A 19,643-nucleotide genomic window follows, 5' to 3' on the forward strand; every position below is an offset into this window, starting at 1 on the left:
GGATGGACTGCAAACTGCACTAGCATTTCATTCAGAGTATAACATGTAACATGCACAATATTGCATCTAACAGAAAGACATCATGGTAAACAACAATGGCTACTTTCAAAAGAGGCTTATTACAAGATGGCTGTTTTGCGACTCATTTTAAACAATTTTTTTTGTTATGCCTATGGGATTGGAGAGTCCATCTTTTCTTTGAAAACCCCTACAGTTAACAGTTCCCTAAAGTAATTAGCTATCACATAACACGAAAGCCCTCCTGTCTACATTCCACTAAAAGAATAACACTCACATGGACTGGAAGGCAGTGACCTAAGTAAGTAGCAAAAGTAAGTGGCCATCATGTATCCAACAAAACCAAACGACAGTGAAGACTCAGCTGAATGTACCCAGATATGGACACAGCAAGTCACCATTTGGTTTTAAAGATTTAAAGGTTAATCAACTTCTTACCAGCTAAACGACTGGACTAATGGAATGCTCAAAAACAAAAACAACTCATGTATTAACACTCAGCTTTACCACCTACAAAGCATGACTCATCCTTGCTTGTCCTCCATTCCAGAAGGCAACTGGATGCTCAGCAGTCAGTGTGCAGGCATGGAGGATGCCATGTATGAAAGTACAGAGGATGTCACAGTGACTGAGGTCCGTGGTAGAAAACCACCTAGGACAGAGCGACTTTTATCAAATACTCTTCTGAGAAGCTGAAGGAGAGCTCAAGATGGAAAGGGGATTAGAAAAGCCTGTGCTTTTCCAGAAAATGTTTCTGCAAATAACGTTGGCTATTGAAGGAGTAATGAGAATCTTTTTTTTTTTTTTTTTTGGTTCTTTTTTTTTTTTTTTTTTTTTTTGAGCTGGGGACTGAACCCAGGGTCTTGTGCTTCCTAGGCAAGCGCTCTACCACTGAGCTAAATCCCCAACCCCAATGAGAATCTTAAAGACAGACAGATTACTTTGTTCTGGAACTAAGGGTGTTCGCCAAATGGGCAGGATAAGGAGTGCTGGAGGCACCAGGATCTGAATAAGCACCAGGGTGAACAAAACACAGTTAATAATGTGTAGTTGCATAGGCAGTGTTTCTAGGATTTAGAATTATCTTGTAATTGAAGACTTAGTCTTGCCTCTTCGCCAAATGCAACATGTAGCTGTTAAGAAACAAGACAAGCAAATATGTACAAACTTCTCTTTTCCCTTCTTCAGTGAAAAGTAAACCAGTTTCCTTGTTCTTCATAGGATTCACATTCAGTCACATACACTGGCTCTAATGTCATGGATTCAACCAACCATGGATCAAAAGTATCTTTAAATAGCATCTATAATGAGCCTATGTTGATTTCTTTGTCCTGTCATTTCCCCCTAAATAACACAATGTCAAAACTATTTGCATATTTTTACATTTTGTTACTGACTACATGTAATACTGGTATAATATAAGGATGGAGATTATGTAGTTGAATGCAAGTCCTATGACGTATCATAAGGAGTCTAAGATTTTGGTATTTGTGTATGTCCTAGTGTTATTGACTCTATCCTGATCATAATAGGAATCATCCTGTTTCATTGAGTCTCACATGCAACTGGGAGCTTCCCATTTTATCTCCTCATACCCATTTCTTCTCAGACTTGAGTGTGAACAGCTTTTACAGTCTTAGTCATGATATCTCTGAGCCTCGGGGTTCTGCCATGTTAGAGAGCAATCTCCTAATGTCCTTGATGGCTAGGGAGAATCCATGCTGACAGTTGAACTTCTATAAGTAAGGCATCAGTTACTTCATATCACTAGCTGTGAATAGTTAGAAGAGCCAGAGAGGAGACTAGATTTTAGAATGCCACTTATGGCTTATATTCTCATAGCACTGAATCAATTCTTTTGTATAAAATATTTCAAAATTGTTAGGAAAATAACTGATATCAGGTGATGTTCAGTGTCCACATTTTACTGAAGATCGGCTCACTCATTGCACAGTGAAAGTGGATTAAGCCTTGTAGCGGTCCTATGGGAATGAGTGAGGAGACTCCTCACTCATGGCTCCTTAATGCAACTTGCTATGCAGTGCTAAGGACAGCGACTAAATTGTTGGAGGTAAAGTCCTCTTTCGCTCTTGACTTACTACATCTGGAAACTTCATGTTCTTAAATTTATTCATAAGGAGAAAGCGATGAAATTAATATTACTGAAAGGGTTCTATTTTATACTAAATTATGTTTGCCTATGTTGCTGGCAATCAAACTCAAGGCCTTCAACATGATAGGCAAGAGCTGTACTGTTGAGCTACAACCGCAGCTTTGAGTCATTCTTAACATTTCTTTTTCTTAAATTCTCCTGTTTTCACATTATTCTCTGTTGTTTACCATTCAACAATATAATATGTTAACACCTAACTGTAAGATTTCAAGTTTGGGTGATTCAGGTATAATTTAGGGCAGAAGAGCTGACTTTGGGTGGTTACACTGGTCATAGAGAAGGAGTTAGCTTATTTCCTTGCTCATTCTTAGTTTGAGGTCTAATACAAGGGTGTGTTTTCAGCTTCCGCAACTGTAATCCCTTCCATTTCAACATTCCCCATCTTAAATCTGAGGAAACAGCTAGGTTGACGGCTTCTCTCGCATGAGAATGCAACAACAGTATAAGGGACCTAAGAGACATGAGTAACAGCACTTGTAGTTATGACCATAGACGGATCAATAACTGTTAACTCCAGCTTTCTCATTAGATGGGATCCCACTAGTGCAATCTAAAAGGGTGTCTTGGAAAACTGGAGGAGGAATGTTACTGGACATAGTCAAAGATAGCAATGAGATTTTTAGGAATTTCATGTCTTGATAAATAACTTAATTCAGCCAATCAGTAAAAATTTTAGAAAAATCAGACATGATTCTTAAAATGGCAAATTGCTGAGTAGATGATATAGCTGTAAATACTGAGGTTTAGATGTCAAATACCCAAAACAAAAGAAATAGAAGGAAATAATAATAATTGTGAAACAATAAATTATGGTAGAACTAAAGCCAACTAAAGATAGAATCCTCTGTTTTTCATCTACTCCTTGTGCTAACAGTAGATCCTTCCCTATTTTTGACTCCTAGAGTAGTTTTTAGAAATATATATATATATATATATTTGAGAATGAACTTAAATGAAGTCTTTCTATTCAGAGGAAAAGTTTAGAAACTAAGAGTAGTTAAGTACATGGGACAAAAGAACAAAAGGTAATCCTGCCAAAATTATAATGGTGTTTCTCTTACATAGATTCACACCAAATGTGCTTTTAAATTAAAACAAAGTATATAAACAATGCAAAGGAAGGTTCCACATTCCCATTTGAGGGGCTGAAGGTATGGCTCAGTGCTAGAGGACTTTCCCATAATGCTTGAGGACCTGGGTCGTATACTTTATGCTCCAAAAATAGATAAGTAATAGAAGAAAGAAAGTCCAGTAAGGAAACTGGGCTAGTTTGTATTTCCATACACTACTGGAATATTTAAAACCATACATTGTTTAAAATGGTAAATAAGTTAAAATCAGGATGTTAAGAAATTTTTCTAGCATTTTTGGAAAGTGTGATTCCAACTGCCTAAGGATAAAAGGCAAGTTTTGGGTTTCTAACAGTTTTCAGGATACTATATAAATAAGCATGTCACATTCTACTGCTCTTTCCTCACTTTGCAAATCATCGCAAGAGGAAAACACTATAAAAATGTAAAAAACAACTAACACGACCGAGAGTTTACTTTTTAAAGACTGAACAATGCTTATATTGAACTGGGACTGGGAATGCACAGTGCTGCCATTGCAAGCCCTCCTGACAAAATTCTATGAAGTTTTATTCTATCAATAATTAGAAGATATTAGAAGTAGAGGAAATTCTATGATTATTGGAGATTAACAATACCCCTCCACAAAAAGTAAAGAAAAATGAGTGTTTAAATTGAAACCTTAGAGATTGATGAATAGAACTCAGCACGTATTTGCAAGTAACCAAATTTGGGGTACAGCCTTGGCAAAGGCCTGCATTTATCCAATGGCTCATGTTCCCTGGAGTATGTTTTAGCGTTTCTTTCAGATCAAAAGTTTCAAACTCATTTCTAACGGGATGTGATGCTTTAAAATGAATTTTGTTTTCAATAATTAAATCTTGTTAGAGTGGGCCCAAGAAAAAATGTCATAGTTTCATGGTATAAGAATATAATTAACAAAGTATAACAAAAGCCTGCAGCATATAAGAAATAGAGACATAAATATTCATCTGTTGATGAACACATAGATTGATTCTGTAACTAGGCTACAATGTCTGATTGGTATATATCCAGAAGTGGTGTACATAGGTCATGAAGTAGATCTGTGTTCGGTGTTTTGATAGTCCTCCAGACTGATTTCTATATTGTATGCACTCATTTACATTCCTGCCAGCAGTGTGTGTCTGTATAAAGATGTTCCTCCGTAGTCATTTTTCCCAGCAGTGATGGAGATATGGTTTAGGATTGCCATCTGGTTGAGGTGACATGGATTTCAGTGTACCTTTCATTTGAAACACGTACAAATAAAGTGTTCACACACACACATACACACACACACACACACATGCACACACACACACACACACACACACACACACATGTACACACACAGGGATTTATTTAGCCATAAAGAAGAATGAAATTTCAAGATTTTCCTGGGAAATGGAAGCAACTGAGATCATTAATGCGATCCTAATAGCAAAATAAGTCAGGCTTAGAGGGACAAATATGCTATATTTTTTCATAAGAATATATTAGATTTTATGTAAAGCCACATGACCATGTATACGTACTTCTGTGTATATGTACATATACACACACAGAGATATGTACAGACAGATGTGTGCATAACATGAGAGCAGATGGAAGAATAGAAAAGGCATGAGACCCGTGGAAGGAAGAACGCATGGAAGTGGGGTTTGTTGGAGGGGTGAATATGTTCAACATACATGATATACTTGATTAAATTGCTTTTATGAAACACAACTCTGCATGTGATGGATGTGCCAATAACAATATTCACAGAACAAAGAAATAGAGACACATTTTATTTGAAGAGAATTTTCGTTTGTTATTTGCTGAGGTGTCCCCATTTCAATATGAAATAGATATACACAGATCATTAGAAGTAATACTCTAGGAATAATGGGAAGATAGAGTCGCCAGCTTTACCCCATGAGCTGTTTAAAATATTCCTCACTTGGAACCAGGAAAATAGACCTACAAACGATGTAGACTGGACATGCTGGAACTCAGGCTATCAGATGGGAGCCGAGTTGACTATACTCTGGCAATAATGTCTAAAATCCCTCTAAAGCAAATGCCTAGTTTGATAGAAATTGCAGATTCTAGTAGGCAGCAACATTTGTGGAACTTTGCTCTTTACAGCACTCCCTGGTTGGTTTTTGTCCACAGTTTAATAAAGCAAAAGATGAAGCACTAAGGTCCTGGTTACCTGGAGGGCTTAACTCTATTTTAGCTATAGAGGACCTGCTTCCAACATCTTCCCAGCAATTCTGATAGTTACAAATAGGGTATATATTTCAGGGAAGGGTTTAAATTTTATTATGCTGGTGTTGCATGAAAATGTAGTTTAATTTCATAAATATCTCTTTCCTTCTTTTTCCCTATCATATGGGCCTTCTGTGTTCTATTATCAGACATTTGGCAGAAAGGTTCTTTGTCCCAACAAAGGCCTCTGATTCAGTGCAGAGAAGAATCAATGCTGTGACTACCACATACAAAGCTGATGACATGAGCACCACAATAGATCTTTCAACTGTTTTGACGATATTAGTTAGTTTTAAAGACTATTTTCTATAACTGATCAATTATGGATTTCTACATCAGACACATATATATGTCAATTAAACTCACCATGGCACATAAAACAGGATGACAATGTAACAAAAATGTGTTATAGCTCTAACATTTATGGTCCCAAGAGCATCCAGATAATTCAGCAGGAAATAACTTTGGGAATAGAGGAGTTGGTGGGAAGCTAGTGGAAGACATAATGAAGATGCTTCTCTACCTAAAGCCAACAGGAAGATGGAGGATGGGGAACTAACCATGCAGCATGGTGGGACAGACATTGGACACTACTGTGCCCAAGGCTTCAGAGATAAGAGAATAAAGACAACTTAAGATCACAATGATAATTTAGACTTTTCTTAAAGAAGGGTGATATTGAAAGACTAAAATTTAAATAAAAGTCTAATTTGTAATACTGAGAATAGGCATTCCTGACATTCTTTCTGAACTTTTCAAATACATATAACTGGCAGGTGCTAGATCTAAAGAATGTAAATGAAAATCTTTCAGGAAAAAATAACTGACAAATTTAAAAGCAAATCAAATTACAAGAGAGATATGCCTTTATATTTTAGGTGATTATGTATAACTGCTATTAAATATTAGTTGTGCAGCTGATACATATACTATATTCAAAAAATCTGCATGAATTCCACTTATTGTGAACACAGAACTGGATTCAGTATTTGAGGCTATCTCAAATAGTTCTACCATTTTGTCATGTCTTGGTTGTAAAGCTTAGCTGAGGGAGAGGAGGAGAGAACATATTGAGCAATATAGATTTCCTGTGTTGTAATTCCTGAAATAACAACAGAATTAGAGGATACAATCCTCCAGTTTCATAACACGCTAACCTGCCAATGATCGCCTAAGTTACCTTTTCATCACAGAAATTTCAACATAAGATTCATTACTTGGGAAGTACAAGATGAATAGATATCTGTGACCCAAGAACCCTGAAGTTTGAATCCCAGGGGCAAGAAAACAAAGAAGAAACAAAGACAAAACAAGAACCAAAAAATAACAATAAAAAACAAAACAAAAAACCAAACAAACAAAAAACCATGACCCTTGAAAATAGAGTAAATTAAAATAGCAGTGAGTTCATATTTTAATGTCTCATCCTCTTAATATGCAAAACAAATGTCACATTTGTATTGAAATAAGTTAATATATCTAAGAGGTAACTAGGTAATGCTAAAAACAACCCATTTCTAAGACTCTGCTATAATATAGGTGAACTTAACCTTTCTGTCTTTGTTCAGGTTTACCTACTTCCTGGCTATCAACTATGCCCAATAATACATATTATTATATACATTCTATGTATTTATATATACACATCTGATGTTTTGGAGAAGAATCCTCTGAACATCAAGAACAGATGTATATATGAATACGTATATGTATGTATTTGTGTTACACATTATATATAGTTCGAGTAGTCTTTCAATTTTAATTACTAAAATGAGGACATGTAAATGTGCCTCTTCTTTCTTGGTCACATGTGACTGGCTGCCTATTACAACCTGATTAGCTAGACTGACTCTCTTTTTAGAGACTTACTGTTTGAATTTTGTGGAAATCCTGGCAAGGAGGAAGGACCATTCATTCCAGGGAGAATGACTGGAGGAAGGCCAGGGAGTCCAGGGTAGGCTGCTGGCAAGCTGATACCATGGAGTGAGCAGTTGTCTGTGATGCCTGGCTGCTGTACTGTTAGGCCCAGTACATCGGACGCTTTCTTTATACGGTCCAGTTCTTGTTGGGCCATCAGCTGTCGAACGGTGGTAGGAGCAAGGTAATCTTTTTCCCGGTCAAGCTGACTGCCTACGGTCTCCCTCACTTTGGAAATATGCTGTTTGGAAAAAATATGATCTCGGATGGACAAGCGGGCAGAGTACTTCACTCCACAGAGGGTACACTCTGGCTTGGTGCCATCCGTTCCACTTTGATTGATCATAAACGGCTTTCCTATGTTGATTTTAAATTTCTTTTCCTTTGCTCTGGCATTCTGAAACCACACCTGCACCACTCGTTTGGGCAGACCGATCTCATTGCCCAGCATTTCACATTCTTGCATGGTTGGAGTCCGATAGTCACTGAAGCAAGCCTTGAGGACCTTCAGTTGAAGATTGCTCATCTGGGTTCTGAAGCGCTTGTGACCAGGCCGATCACTGCTTTTGGATTTAAAGGGGTTGCTAGACCCGAATGGATTTGGTGAGCTGGGGTCAGCTATGCTAGATGTTTCGCTGCGGTCAGCATTGTCGTCAGGGTCATCGGTGATGTAGAAGCTTTGGTCGTGGTCACCATCTTTGTCATTGAAGTGGATCGATGGACTTGTGAGAGAAAAGAGAAATTTGTCGTCACAGACCTCTGTGGTGGGTGTGGTTGCTGGTTTTGGCAAAGAGTCAAGACTTTTGGTTTCTTTAGGGGACAAAGCTGGTTTCACCTCCTCAGAACCTCCCGTGTTTTCCATGTCTGCTGCTCCCTCATCTCCTGTGGTTGCGTCACTGATGGCTGTATTAATGGATGATGTCTCATCAAAGTCAGTTTTAGTCTGATCATACCCAGCGTCAGCTGAAGGGGCATTTAGATTCTCTACATCCTCTGGACATTCTGCTTTGAAAGAAGAAGGACTTAAAAGATTCTTCGGAGATAGTTCTGCTGTTTTACTAACAGGTGTTGAGACTGTGGAGGCCAATTCATTCTCACTCGATAGATCAATTTTAGTTAATGGCAAAGATGGGTAATCGAAGTAAATATATTTCTGTGGGCTCTCTCCCCCATCCTCTGTGGATATTAAAGGGCTTGGTGGCAAGCTATAACCTGCCTGCTTCCCCTCATTCCAGTGGCGAGAGCGAATGTGGCTTTCTAAGGCTGACTTTGCCTTAAACAGAGCTCTACAAAATGGACATCGTTTATGAGACTGGGCAGGACCCACAGCACGGAACTGCCCTTTCCTTTCTCGAGCCCGCGTGTTCTGGAACCAGACTTGGACCACTCTCTTCTTCAGCCCCACTTCCCGCGCAATGTGATCGAGCATTTTCCGGGTAGGATTAGAATCCAGCAAGTACTTTTCATAGAGTATTTCAAGTTGCTCAGGCGTGATGGTGGTTCTCAAGCGTTTATCTCGGTGTTGATCTTCACCGCTATTTCCGCCCTCCTTCTCACTGCAATTATTATCTTCTTTATCATCCAATTTCCTTTTAAGGGAAGCAGCAACACTCGCAGGGGCCGTAGTGTGAGCAGTACTGGCCTGTGGTGGCATTTGAGTGAGCGAGCTGCCCAGGAGCTGTCCAGTCATCAGTGGATTGTTGGGGTCAAATATCATGTAGGGCATGTCCATGGGCCTTTCCAAGAATGGAGAGTGGAGGAATTGGTTTTGAGCAGCCAGGAAGTGCATGTGTTGGTGTTCCTTCCAAAGTTCCAGGGTCGGGAATGCTATAGTACACTGATCACACGGGTACTGGAGTAACTGTGGAGGTAGACTGTTCTGGATGGAAGTCATGGAAATTTGCAGTGGACTGGAGGGGATTGGAGTTTGAGAGGCTGACGGAGGTCTTCCAATCAGTTGGGGTTGCTTGGGTGGTTGTGGTGGAGGCTGGGATATGGACGCCTGCTGTGGCTCTGAAGAAGTCGATACTGATGAGGGAGCTGACTTGATGCCTTGAGGAAGAGAGGGGTCACTTTGCTTTGTCTTTTCTGCAGGATACTCAGGTTTTGGAGAATTCTTCTCAGGTTCTGGTTTAGGAGAGGGAATCAAGGGCGTGCTAGTCCCAGAGCCTGAACTGGCTACTGGGGCTGCAGTGCTTTTGGCTGTATCTGTTTGTCCAGACACCGTGCAATGCTTGTACAGCACTTGATCAGTGGCATCCATGGAGTCTTCTGTTTGGCTTTCATCTTGGGCATCATCATCTTCATCTTTATAGCATTGCTTTTTCTGATGTGTGATCAAGTCAAAGATCCTGGGGAAAACCACATTGCACTTTTTGCATTGGTATTGCATGTTGCTTGTTCTAATATAGCGTTCATTGGTGAGTTCTCTTTTTTCATTATCTTTAGCTTCTGCTTGGTTCTCATAGCTCTTCCTTGCTTTCTGACGAGCATTCTGGAACCATACGACAATAACCCGGGTGGGTAGGTTGAGAACAGTAGAGAGCTGTTCTATTTCATCATCTTTTGGGTAAGCATTTGTGTCAAAAAAGTCTTGCAGAACCCTAAGCTGGTAGTCAGTAAACCTTGTTCTGGATGACCTTTTGCTGAACGAGGCATCTGATTTGTAATGTTCTAAAGATGTAGGCTGTGGATCAATTCGAATATCTTCTAAAACAGTTATAGGAGGGTTACTGAAGTTGTATGGAGAATCTTTATTTCTCTGTCGTTCCTTAAAGAGTGTATTTCGAAACCAGTGTTTGATGACTTTTTGAGAGAGGCCAGATTTCTCGGCCATTTCTTGGATCTGTTCTTCACTTGGAGAATTATTGATGTCAAAATAAGCTCTCAGGATTTTTAGCTGGTCATCTGTAATCCGGGTCCGTGGCCGTTTGAATTGAGAATGTCTCAAGAAGTTAGGGTCTAGCCCCAGCTGCTGCTGACAAAGCTGTGTGAGATCTGCTGAGAGGGTGTCCATCTGGGGCAGTTGCAGGGCGAGCTGTGGGGGAAGTGCAGGGTGCTGCACTGGCTGCATCATAATGGAGGGGGAAAGAGGGAAGGTCAAGGGAAACAGGCAGTTGGACCTGTGGGGGTGCAGATGGGGGAGGAGGAGGGGGTGGCGGTGGTGGTGGAGGAGGAGGAGGTGGTGGTGGAGGAGTAGGTGGTGGAGCTTGCAGAGGAGCAGAGACTGTGTTTGGGATTTTCACAGGCCCCAAAGTAGAAGGTTGTGGGGGTGCAGGCGGCAGAGGAGGAGGCGGAGGTGGAGGTGGCGGTGTTTCTGGAGAGGAAGGAGAAATTGGATAAAGCTTGTCATAGGCCTCCCTGTATTGACGAGCAAATTTTTCTAGTGCTCCGTATGGGAAAAATTGCCCATGCACATGTTCTTGGTGACTTTTTAAAATAAGAACATTTGAGAATAATTTACCACAGGTTCCGCACTCCAGCTTCTCAGAGTTTTCACCTTCTCCACTTTTACCTTTTTTCTGGACCTTCTGCCTGTTCTCATTATACTGAATAACCAGTTCAAAACCAAAGTTCTCCAGTAAAGCTTTGGCTGCATTTCCCCTAGCCCCGGAGGCTATCCTGGGTGGAGGAATACAAGGTTCTAAAGACTTTTGTTTCTTTACGTCTTTGCTGTCTTTGAGTCCGTCAGTATCATTTGTAGATTCTTGCTTTGGTTTTTCTTCCTTCTCAGTCATCTCTTCTGCCTCCTTGTAAGACGGCGCATCCTTCATGAGCTGGCAGTCGGTATTCGCCAGGCTACCTTGCTCTTGTTTCAACAGTTTGCTTGGTGGCTGTTGAGGTTGCTGCTGTGGCGGTGGGGGAGGCTGTTGATTTGGAGGCTGCAGCTGAGGCTGGGCAGCTTGGTACTGCTGTGCTTGCTGTTGTAGAAGTTGGAGCTGAGTTTGGCCAACGTGATGTTGCGTTTGAATCTGTTGCTTCAGATCTTCGAGCAAGGAACCAGCCATGCCTGTCATACCTGGCATCCCAAACGTGGTGGAGCTAGGCAAGGCCAGATCTGGCCCCAAGCTAAACTCAGCCCCAGGTATGTAGAATGGAAAGAGAAATTGGGGTTGCTGAAACTGGAGCAGCGCCTCTGGGGTCATTGGAAAATGAGGCAGAAAAGCTGGGTTTAGAAACTGGGGCTGAAAGAACGCAGCCTGCTGCTGCAACTCATGCTGAAGCTGCATCTGGATTTGTGCTGGTGACCGAGGTGGTGGATGGTGGGTGGGTTGCGCCGTGATTATTTCGGGAGTTTGCTTTTTATTTAGTTCTTTGGCATCTAAGTGGGTATCTTTGCTGTTGACCGGAGCTAAGCTCATGGACTCTAACATCCCTTGGCCAGGACTACTGACAGCAGCTGTGATGCTGTGCCCACTGGATAGGTGCCTACTTGGTTCCAGCTTTGCAGCCCTGGCCTTTGTCTGGTGGAGCACTGACCTCATGTGGATCTCCAAGGTAGAACTTTGGCTGTACGCAACACTGCAGATGCTGCACTTGTACGGCTTGTTATCTGTGCTGCTATTGGCTTCCTGGGGGACAGGACTGGAGGCTTCTTGCAAAACCTTTTTCAACTTATGCAAGTGAGACACTGAATTATAATGGACCAAGAGAATGTTTTTTTGGGTGAAGGACTCTTTACACACTGTACATTTGTAAGGACGAGATGGATCGAGGAATTTTTCCATTGTAAAGTTGGGTCCTTTTCTAAAAGGTAAGGTCCGCTTTGGTTCCGAGCCCAGGTCATCTGGGATGGAGCTGCTGTCGCTCCCTACAGGACTTGCCTTCCCTTCATGGTCCACCTCATATTCTCGCTCCATTTCCTGTTCTAGGCCATGGTCATCCTGGGGCATTGTCTCACCCTCTGCCCAGAGCTCACCATTCATTGGCAAGGAGGCATATAGATGCTGGAGTTCAGCTTCGCTCAGTTCCGGATGGCCTGCTTCCAAGTGTTTTTTTAAAGCCTGGAATGTACGGAAACTCCGCTGGCAGAGGTTACACATTGTAGCGGCCCGAATTGCATGATACTGGGAATGTATCTGAAGCTTCTGCATAGTTTTAAAAGCCAAGCTACAGTGATTACAACGGTACTTATAAACATGGCGGTCTGAAACCGACAAGGGCTGCCTCTTTTGTTGTTCACTCAGTTGATCTTGCAGAGCATCTGAGATGTTCGCATCCCTACTGCTGTTTTTACTCCATTCTGATGTCTCTACGGGCTCCTTTGCTGGCTTCTGCTCCTCATTTTTTATTTCCACACCCACCTTCGAATCCTCAAGCCCTGACATGCTTTTGTCATCCACTGGGCTGTCACCTGTTAGAAGAAAGCACAGACATATCTTCTGGTAAGAACCCTGACCACTTGAATGTCAGCAAGTGTAAATTCAAGCCCGCAGAGATGTCTGTTTAATTGAGTCTATATAGAAATGTGATTTGGTCACTATCGTGTGGATACTACACTAGGTATCTGTAAAGTGAACAGGAAACCCCTGACTTGAAAGAACTTAATGACAGAGAAAAATATACATCAGAGGTAACAACAATGTACAGCAATAAACACTTTACCAAGAGTCGTGAACTTGGTATATGTGAATTAGAATATGTAGAATGTTCTTGGCCAAGAATTTATCATTAGGATTCTCCAAGAACAGGTAGAAATAGTCTTGGCCCATAGGCCTTAGAAAATAAAGCTCTGGGAAGCAGTGTTTATTGTTTTTCTTTTGCCACTAAAAACGTCTTTGTGAATGGGGGAGTTCTCACAATAAAAATCTCCCTGGGCTGAGATGGAGAGCTACAGACAATTAATGGCTGCTGAGAGAAATTCCATTTTCCTTAAGAATGAACACCCTCATTGGTTCAGTCACGATCCCAAGCAGTCAGCTCTAAATACATGTACATAGGAGCAACATTAAATGGACTTAGCAGTGTGTGTGTGTGTGTGTGTGTGTGTGTGTGTGTGTTTACATTCAACAATAATAAAAGTGCAAGGGACACAGGAGGAGTTGCAGGAATAGTGAGTATTCATTGTAAAATCCAAAATATTATACACATGGGCGCGCACGCGCGCAAACACATTCTGATAATTTTGCCCAAAGGCAAGCTCTGAAAGTTATCTCCATGCGCAAGCATACCTGAATATTTTCCAGAACCAGCTGCTGCCATGGCTGTAGGTGGGTCCCGCTCTGATTTCTCAGGGGTAGTTGCTGGCAGTAGCATACTGTTTGGCATCATGACATCAGGGACAGGCACCTTTGAATACCAAAGGGACTTGTGTTAATTGTGTTCTGGAAATCACTGAGCAATATATTGGAATATATATGTGTACTGGAATGTATATGTGTATACTGGAAAATATATATATTCCACTTATATTTTCCTAACTCAAACAGGGACTTCTATTGCTTTGATATTATTGTAGTCCTATATTCTTATTTTAATGCTATGACTTAAAAGGTTTTGAAGAACTAGATTTTTATAATGATATCCAAGACTCTTTTAAGCTAAAGGTACCCACAAAAGTCATTCCACTATTACAAAAAGAAACACAAAAAATGTCTTTAACTAACCCATACCCCGTATCTTATTTTCCTCCAAGCAAGAAAGACCACAAATGGGTCTCCACTGTGATTTCTTATAGCACAGCCAATAAAAGACCTTCAAGTTGCTCAGAAGAAATGAACTGTCTATAAAGCCATTACTGTCGATGTATATTGATAATGTAACACAGGTCTCATCAGTTGTGTGTCAGCCTGTGGCATTCTTACTGTCATAAGCAGCTTCTCCACACAGTCTGGAGACACACTGTGCAAATGGGTCAGATGCAGCTGCAGGTGCATTTTGTTGCTGAGGACATCCTGGCAGAGTGGACAGCAGATGACGGGCTGAACAGAGTGCTGGGACAGGACATGCATCTGGATCCGACTTTGGTCCCTACTATTGTAGTTACAATAAGGACACTGATAGAACTGGAAAAGATTGAAGAAACATGACTATAATTAGCTGCCTTAATTTGACCATTTGACCATTTCAAGAGTTAATATTGCCAGTTACAATTTCTATGTGCAGTTCAATGGTTCACAAGCTAGTGGGTTCTAAAATGACCAGGAATACAGAAACAAACAAGTTGATTCATGCAGTGAAGGGAAAATCCACATACCTGTTCGGGACAAAATTTATTGTCCTCTGTAGGTTTTGACCTTTTGGTTCCTGTGTCGTCTTCTTTGGCCAACAGAAGTGGCTGTGTAGCCCCTGCCACACCAACTTTCAGCTCTTTCTCTGGGGTGATTACTCCTAATTCCCCAAAAGAAGACAACTGCTCAATTTATAAACACAATGTTACAATAAAATAATTGCAACAATAAATCTACTGGATTAAACTAAGCACAAAAGCAGACAAGCACTTTTAAGTGATGCTAATCTCAAAACACACACACACACACACACACACACACACACACACACAACCCACTTTTTTTTTCTGTCAGCTGAGTGGACTTTACACATCTATTTTAAAGTATACTCCTGTCTTCTGTTTAGATAACCCTAGATGGCCTTGAAAGTTTCATCAATAACATGTGTTCTCAAGTGTCTCCACGTGCCTGTATCACATTAAAGGAAATCTACTCCCATTCACAAACACTAACTTTGAAAATCGCTATTTTGCTTCATGTATAATGATCTACCTCTGTTCTAAATTCTTAAGTCCTAAGGTTCTCACATCCTGATAAGAGCTGATGAATTATAATTTGTAAACTAAAACAATAATATGTTTAGATCATAATAGGATTCAGAGTTTCTTATCATTTTGAATTTGAACATCTAATTCATATCTGCCATTTAGTGATTTTAATAGGTGACACGGTGGTTTTAGCAGGTGGCTCTGTATATAACAATACAGCAAGAAGAGAGAGGAAGACAACTGTTTAGTGGGGTTAATCCAAATATTTGGTGTTAATGATGATTAAAAATTTGCCTAGTTGAGCAGTATAATGTGTAGGAACTTCACACACAGCAAAGGGGGAAAAAGAACAATTCTAATTTTCTAATATAACAGAAAATTCTTCCCAGCACATCAATTTGCCTGGTAATCTCCTCTGCAAGGCTGGATATTACAGCGACATCAGGTAGGCATGTCACATACATCTCACGACAAACACAAAACCTCATTTACCAGCCATTCCAATCTCATCATAGCACGGCATCATCTGACCTTTTTTTCTGCTTTTTTATTATGAGTATTTCTAATTTTAACTTTCAATTTTCACCATCTTCCAGTCAATTTGCAACTAAATTATTTCCAGGGTGAGGACACTATCACTGGACAACTGGGTGCAAATACATCTTGAGATGCAGTGGAGCTAAACCATTGATTGCTATCAGACCCTGCATAGATACACCATCCAGGGCAATCTGCTCGGATGCTGCACATGAAGATTTATCTTGATTATTTTTTTCAATCCACGTACAGTTCCTATAAATGAACAAATTGCACCTTATTGCAAAATAACCCAGTTTTAATTTAAAAAATGAGGTCAAGGATGTTACAGAAACAAGCCCCAATAAAAAAGTAAAAAGACAAACAAAAAAAAAATCTTATTCTGTTTCCTAGGTAGATGTGAATGCTTCACACGATATAAATGAGTGCAGAAGTTTAGATTTCAGGCAGAAAATGAAACATATGAGAGTGATTCATAAGAGTCCAAAATTAAAATAGGATATAGTGGACAAGATGGTTATGGTTTTATTCCTTAGATGTTGGATGTGTTCAGCCTCTCACAGGCCATGTGGATACTATCGTTTTGATTTCATTTGAACTGATATAATTGTACCTACTTCATTCTCTTAGAGAAACTTTAATTGTATCCTATTTACTTGAAAAGTAGTAGTATTTGTGTATGAGCAAACTTAAATTTGAGTTATAACTCTCATTATGTAGATTAAAAATATCCAAGTATTTGATGTGCAATGATGTTCCCCAAACAGGATATTTTCTGTTAATTATGGAATCAAAATTTATTTTTATTTCTCAAAACAAGTACAGCATATACTCTGTATTCTCATGACTAAAGTGCCAAATCATCTAAGAAAAAACAATGTGGTACATAACATTTGACAATACAATCAGTTATTTAAAATGTTAGACCAACTTGAACAGAATGATTGTCATTTAAATTAACAAGTGCCTATCAATTGTCTTCTCTTGATTGACTTTTCCTTAAAACTTCCTATTAGTAAGTAACAATATTTCCTGAAGACAGTAATATGTCATACTCCTTTTCATTCTTAAATGAACCAGATCACATAATTGACTCAATTCTCTGTATTATCCACACAAGTTGAAAAAAAATAATACCCCAATTTGTTTGTAAACCTCTTGAGATATCAGATTTTAAAACATCTTTCAAGAAACTTCTAAGTTCACTAAATACTCAGTCATGAACTCATTCCATGAATATGCAATGAAGGTTTCTTTAAGGAACAGGAGAGAGTATGTTTTGAAGGTATTCTCTTTTTCCTTTCTTTATCTCTTTCTTTGTTTTGTTGTCTAGTCACTCATGTAAATGTTTGGCAAAAGGAACCGTGCATGTGAGTGATAGATTGTTTTCATTTTTATATTCATCAATACTTATTAACAATGATTCTGGATAATAAAAGGAGGCAAAAATTTCAAGATTGTGTGAGAAGAAAAACAGACTCTTCAGTCCGAGGCTGGTCTTCAAGGTGACATAGGTGATAATGAGCAACATTTTATACATTCTTCTGTATTCATACTTCTATCAAGTTTAACGTCAAAGCGTGCCTTGTAAACCATAGGAAATCAAATCGCACGCCTTTTTTCTGAATTGTGTTATGCCTGAAAAAAATGCCTTGTATTAAATAAGGCCAATTAATTTTGGGAAAGCTTTTGATTAAGTTCTGTGATTAGTCATAGTTTATACATGCAACTTCATTTGAAATAAACCCTGTTTGTTACCCTGGAGCAGGAAAAAAATTTGAAATGAGATCATAATTCACTTTGTATCATTAAGGACACCACAATATTCTCAAAGAACAATGTCATTTTAATGAATTTTCACTAAAAAATGAAGTCTAATTATAAATAAGCACTGCCAAATATATGAGCCAATGATTATCTGTCAGTTACAGGATTATTTAACTTGCAAGAGATTGCTAATATAAAAATAACATAATTCATTTCAATTCAGATGCCGCCTACTTAATTCTCAATCCCTAAAATACAGAAAGCTGTAAAATGGTTTATATTCATAACAAGGCAGGAAAATCCAATAACACACATGTTACCGTAAACCTTGGAAAACAATAAATCAAAATACTGAGTTATTATTGACAATTTCTATATTTGGTTAAGTTTGAATGCTTTGAAACTCAGATGTAACAGATGTTCAACTCACTTAATTCTAAATTCTAATTACCAACACAGTATTCTTTCTAATGAGACTAGAATAGAAGGATAATTTTAATTGCAATAATGAAGGTTAATTTCCATCTTTCTTCATGTTTACTCTCTTATTAAAAAGTGGTCCCCTTAGCCATGGCAGAGACATATTACGTGTTCAATGCAAATGTATTAATCTGGATAAACTCTATATTAATTCATGTACTCCACTGAGCTATAATTTGGATTATAATTAATCTAAAGTGGCACTAGATTTAAATGACAATATAAATGAGGAATTAGGAAGCTTTTCTACTATGAATGAATATTCAGCAAATATTATGTGCATATTGCTAAGTCTCACTTTAAAAGCTCTGGTCCTGCAGATTAATAATAGCAACAGAACACAGCAGCTTACCAACGCAGTGGTCCAGATATATGCTAATTTCTTCCTGCCTGAAAAGTTTAAGGTAAAGTGGAGTCAACCTGTTTTCCCAACTACCATAGTAACATAGTAATTACTTTGTTATTCGTTTGGAAATTATAGCTGATATAAGAATAAAAGAGTATAGTTAAGTGGTTATCTAATAATCAGTTACTCTCTTACAAACAACAGCAACCAGGGAATGAATACATTTTCAACCTGGTAAGATTCAATTCAGACAGCACAGAACTTTGTTTAAAGTTCATGTTAGTTTTAAGTAGCAAGAGCTATCTTAAAGGCAGCAAGGTTTCAAAGCTAAATATTTGCATCTCAACATTTGCTTTTAGTTGGCTCTTGGCTAGAACTCATTTTAGCTCTCTTTGTATGTACCTGCAGATGTGATTTTTTACGGGGATAACATTTATTTTAAATAACTGCCATTAGGCAGTGATCTGTCCTTCCATATACCTCAACCTTGTCTATATTTGAAACTCAAAGAACAATAACTCATTGGGCTATTAGGGAGCAAGTGAGCCCATGACTTATGCAGAGCAGTAAACTGCATTGTAGAGACAGAGCTCTCGCATCTATATAGTGTGTTGCTCAAAGTAAGATGGGATGATAAAGAATAAACAAGCACACAAGCAAACAACAAACACCTCCCACAACAATCCCTGGAAAGGTTCTAGATAATAGACGTTTTGGATCAAGCTTTGTCTCTCCATCTAGAAGCACTCAGTGAACACTGATGTGATATCTTTCTGTTTTATATGTTCCTCTGATTAGCAGAAGAGAAATATTTTTGCAGTCTGTTCTGATATGAGTGCACTAAACACAAATACAGGGAATTCTATCATCCACAATTTCTATCATCTACTCATCTTGATGAGGTCCATCGTAGAAGGCATAAACTGGCTACCTTACTGTTTTCAGTTTTTTTTTCAAAGGAAGTTTTCATGGGGCTTTCCTTAACACTAGGTACTGCACATTCTCTGTCATTCGTCTCAGGAGCCAACCTGCTCAAGCACTGCTGTGACACGTTTGCAGAGACACAACTTTAGGCTCAATCCCACCTTGGACCATCTGTGCTTAAACCAAATGAGAATCCTATACTCAACACTATATCCTAGAAGCAAATAATAAGGATACATTTCTCACTGCATTCCTGTAAGAAATTTAGAATTAAAGAGTTTAGGGAGGAAGGAAGAACTCTTCAGATACGTAATGCAAAACTTAGGCATGTAATGACCAGGATCTAAATATGGCATAATTCAGATTTAAATAAACTCATATGCAAAAAAAATGATAAATTTTGTGAAAGCCAGTATCCTC

The 19,643-nt window shown here is 39.2% G+C and overlaps 1 protein-coding gene across 1 annotated transcript in view; it reads right to left on the minus strand.

Moving 5' to 3' along the window:
- The window catches only part of Zfhx4 (zinc finger homeobox 4), a 181,537-nt gene that overhangs the window by 4,416 nt on the left and 157,478 nt on the right, over nucleotides 1–19,643 (minus strand). Inside the window, 5 exon segments of the mRNA XM_032898618.1 lie at nucleotides 7,405–10,537; nucleotides 10,539–12,805; nucleotides 13,623–13,740; nucleotides 14,256–14,456; nucleotides 14,648–14,781. Of these exon segments, the coding sequence (XP_032754509.1) occupies nucleotides 7,405–10,537; nucleotides 10,539–12,805; nucleotides 13,623–13,740; nucleotides 14,256–14,456; nucleotides 14,648–14,781 (5,853 nt within the window).

Source organism: Rattus rattus, chromosome 3 (assembly GCF_011064425.1).
Source record: "Rattus rattus isolate New Zealand chromosome 3, Rrattus_CSIRO_v1, whole genome shotgun sequence".
Taxonomy (NCBI): Eukaryota; Metazoa; Chordata; class Mammalia; order Rodentia; family Muridae; genus Rattus; species Rattus rattus.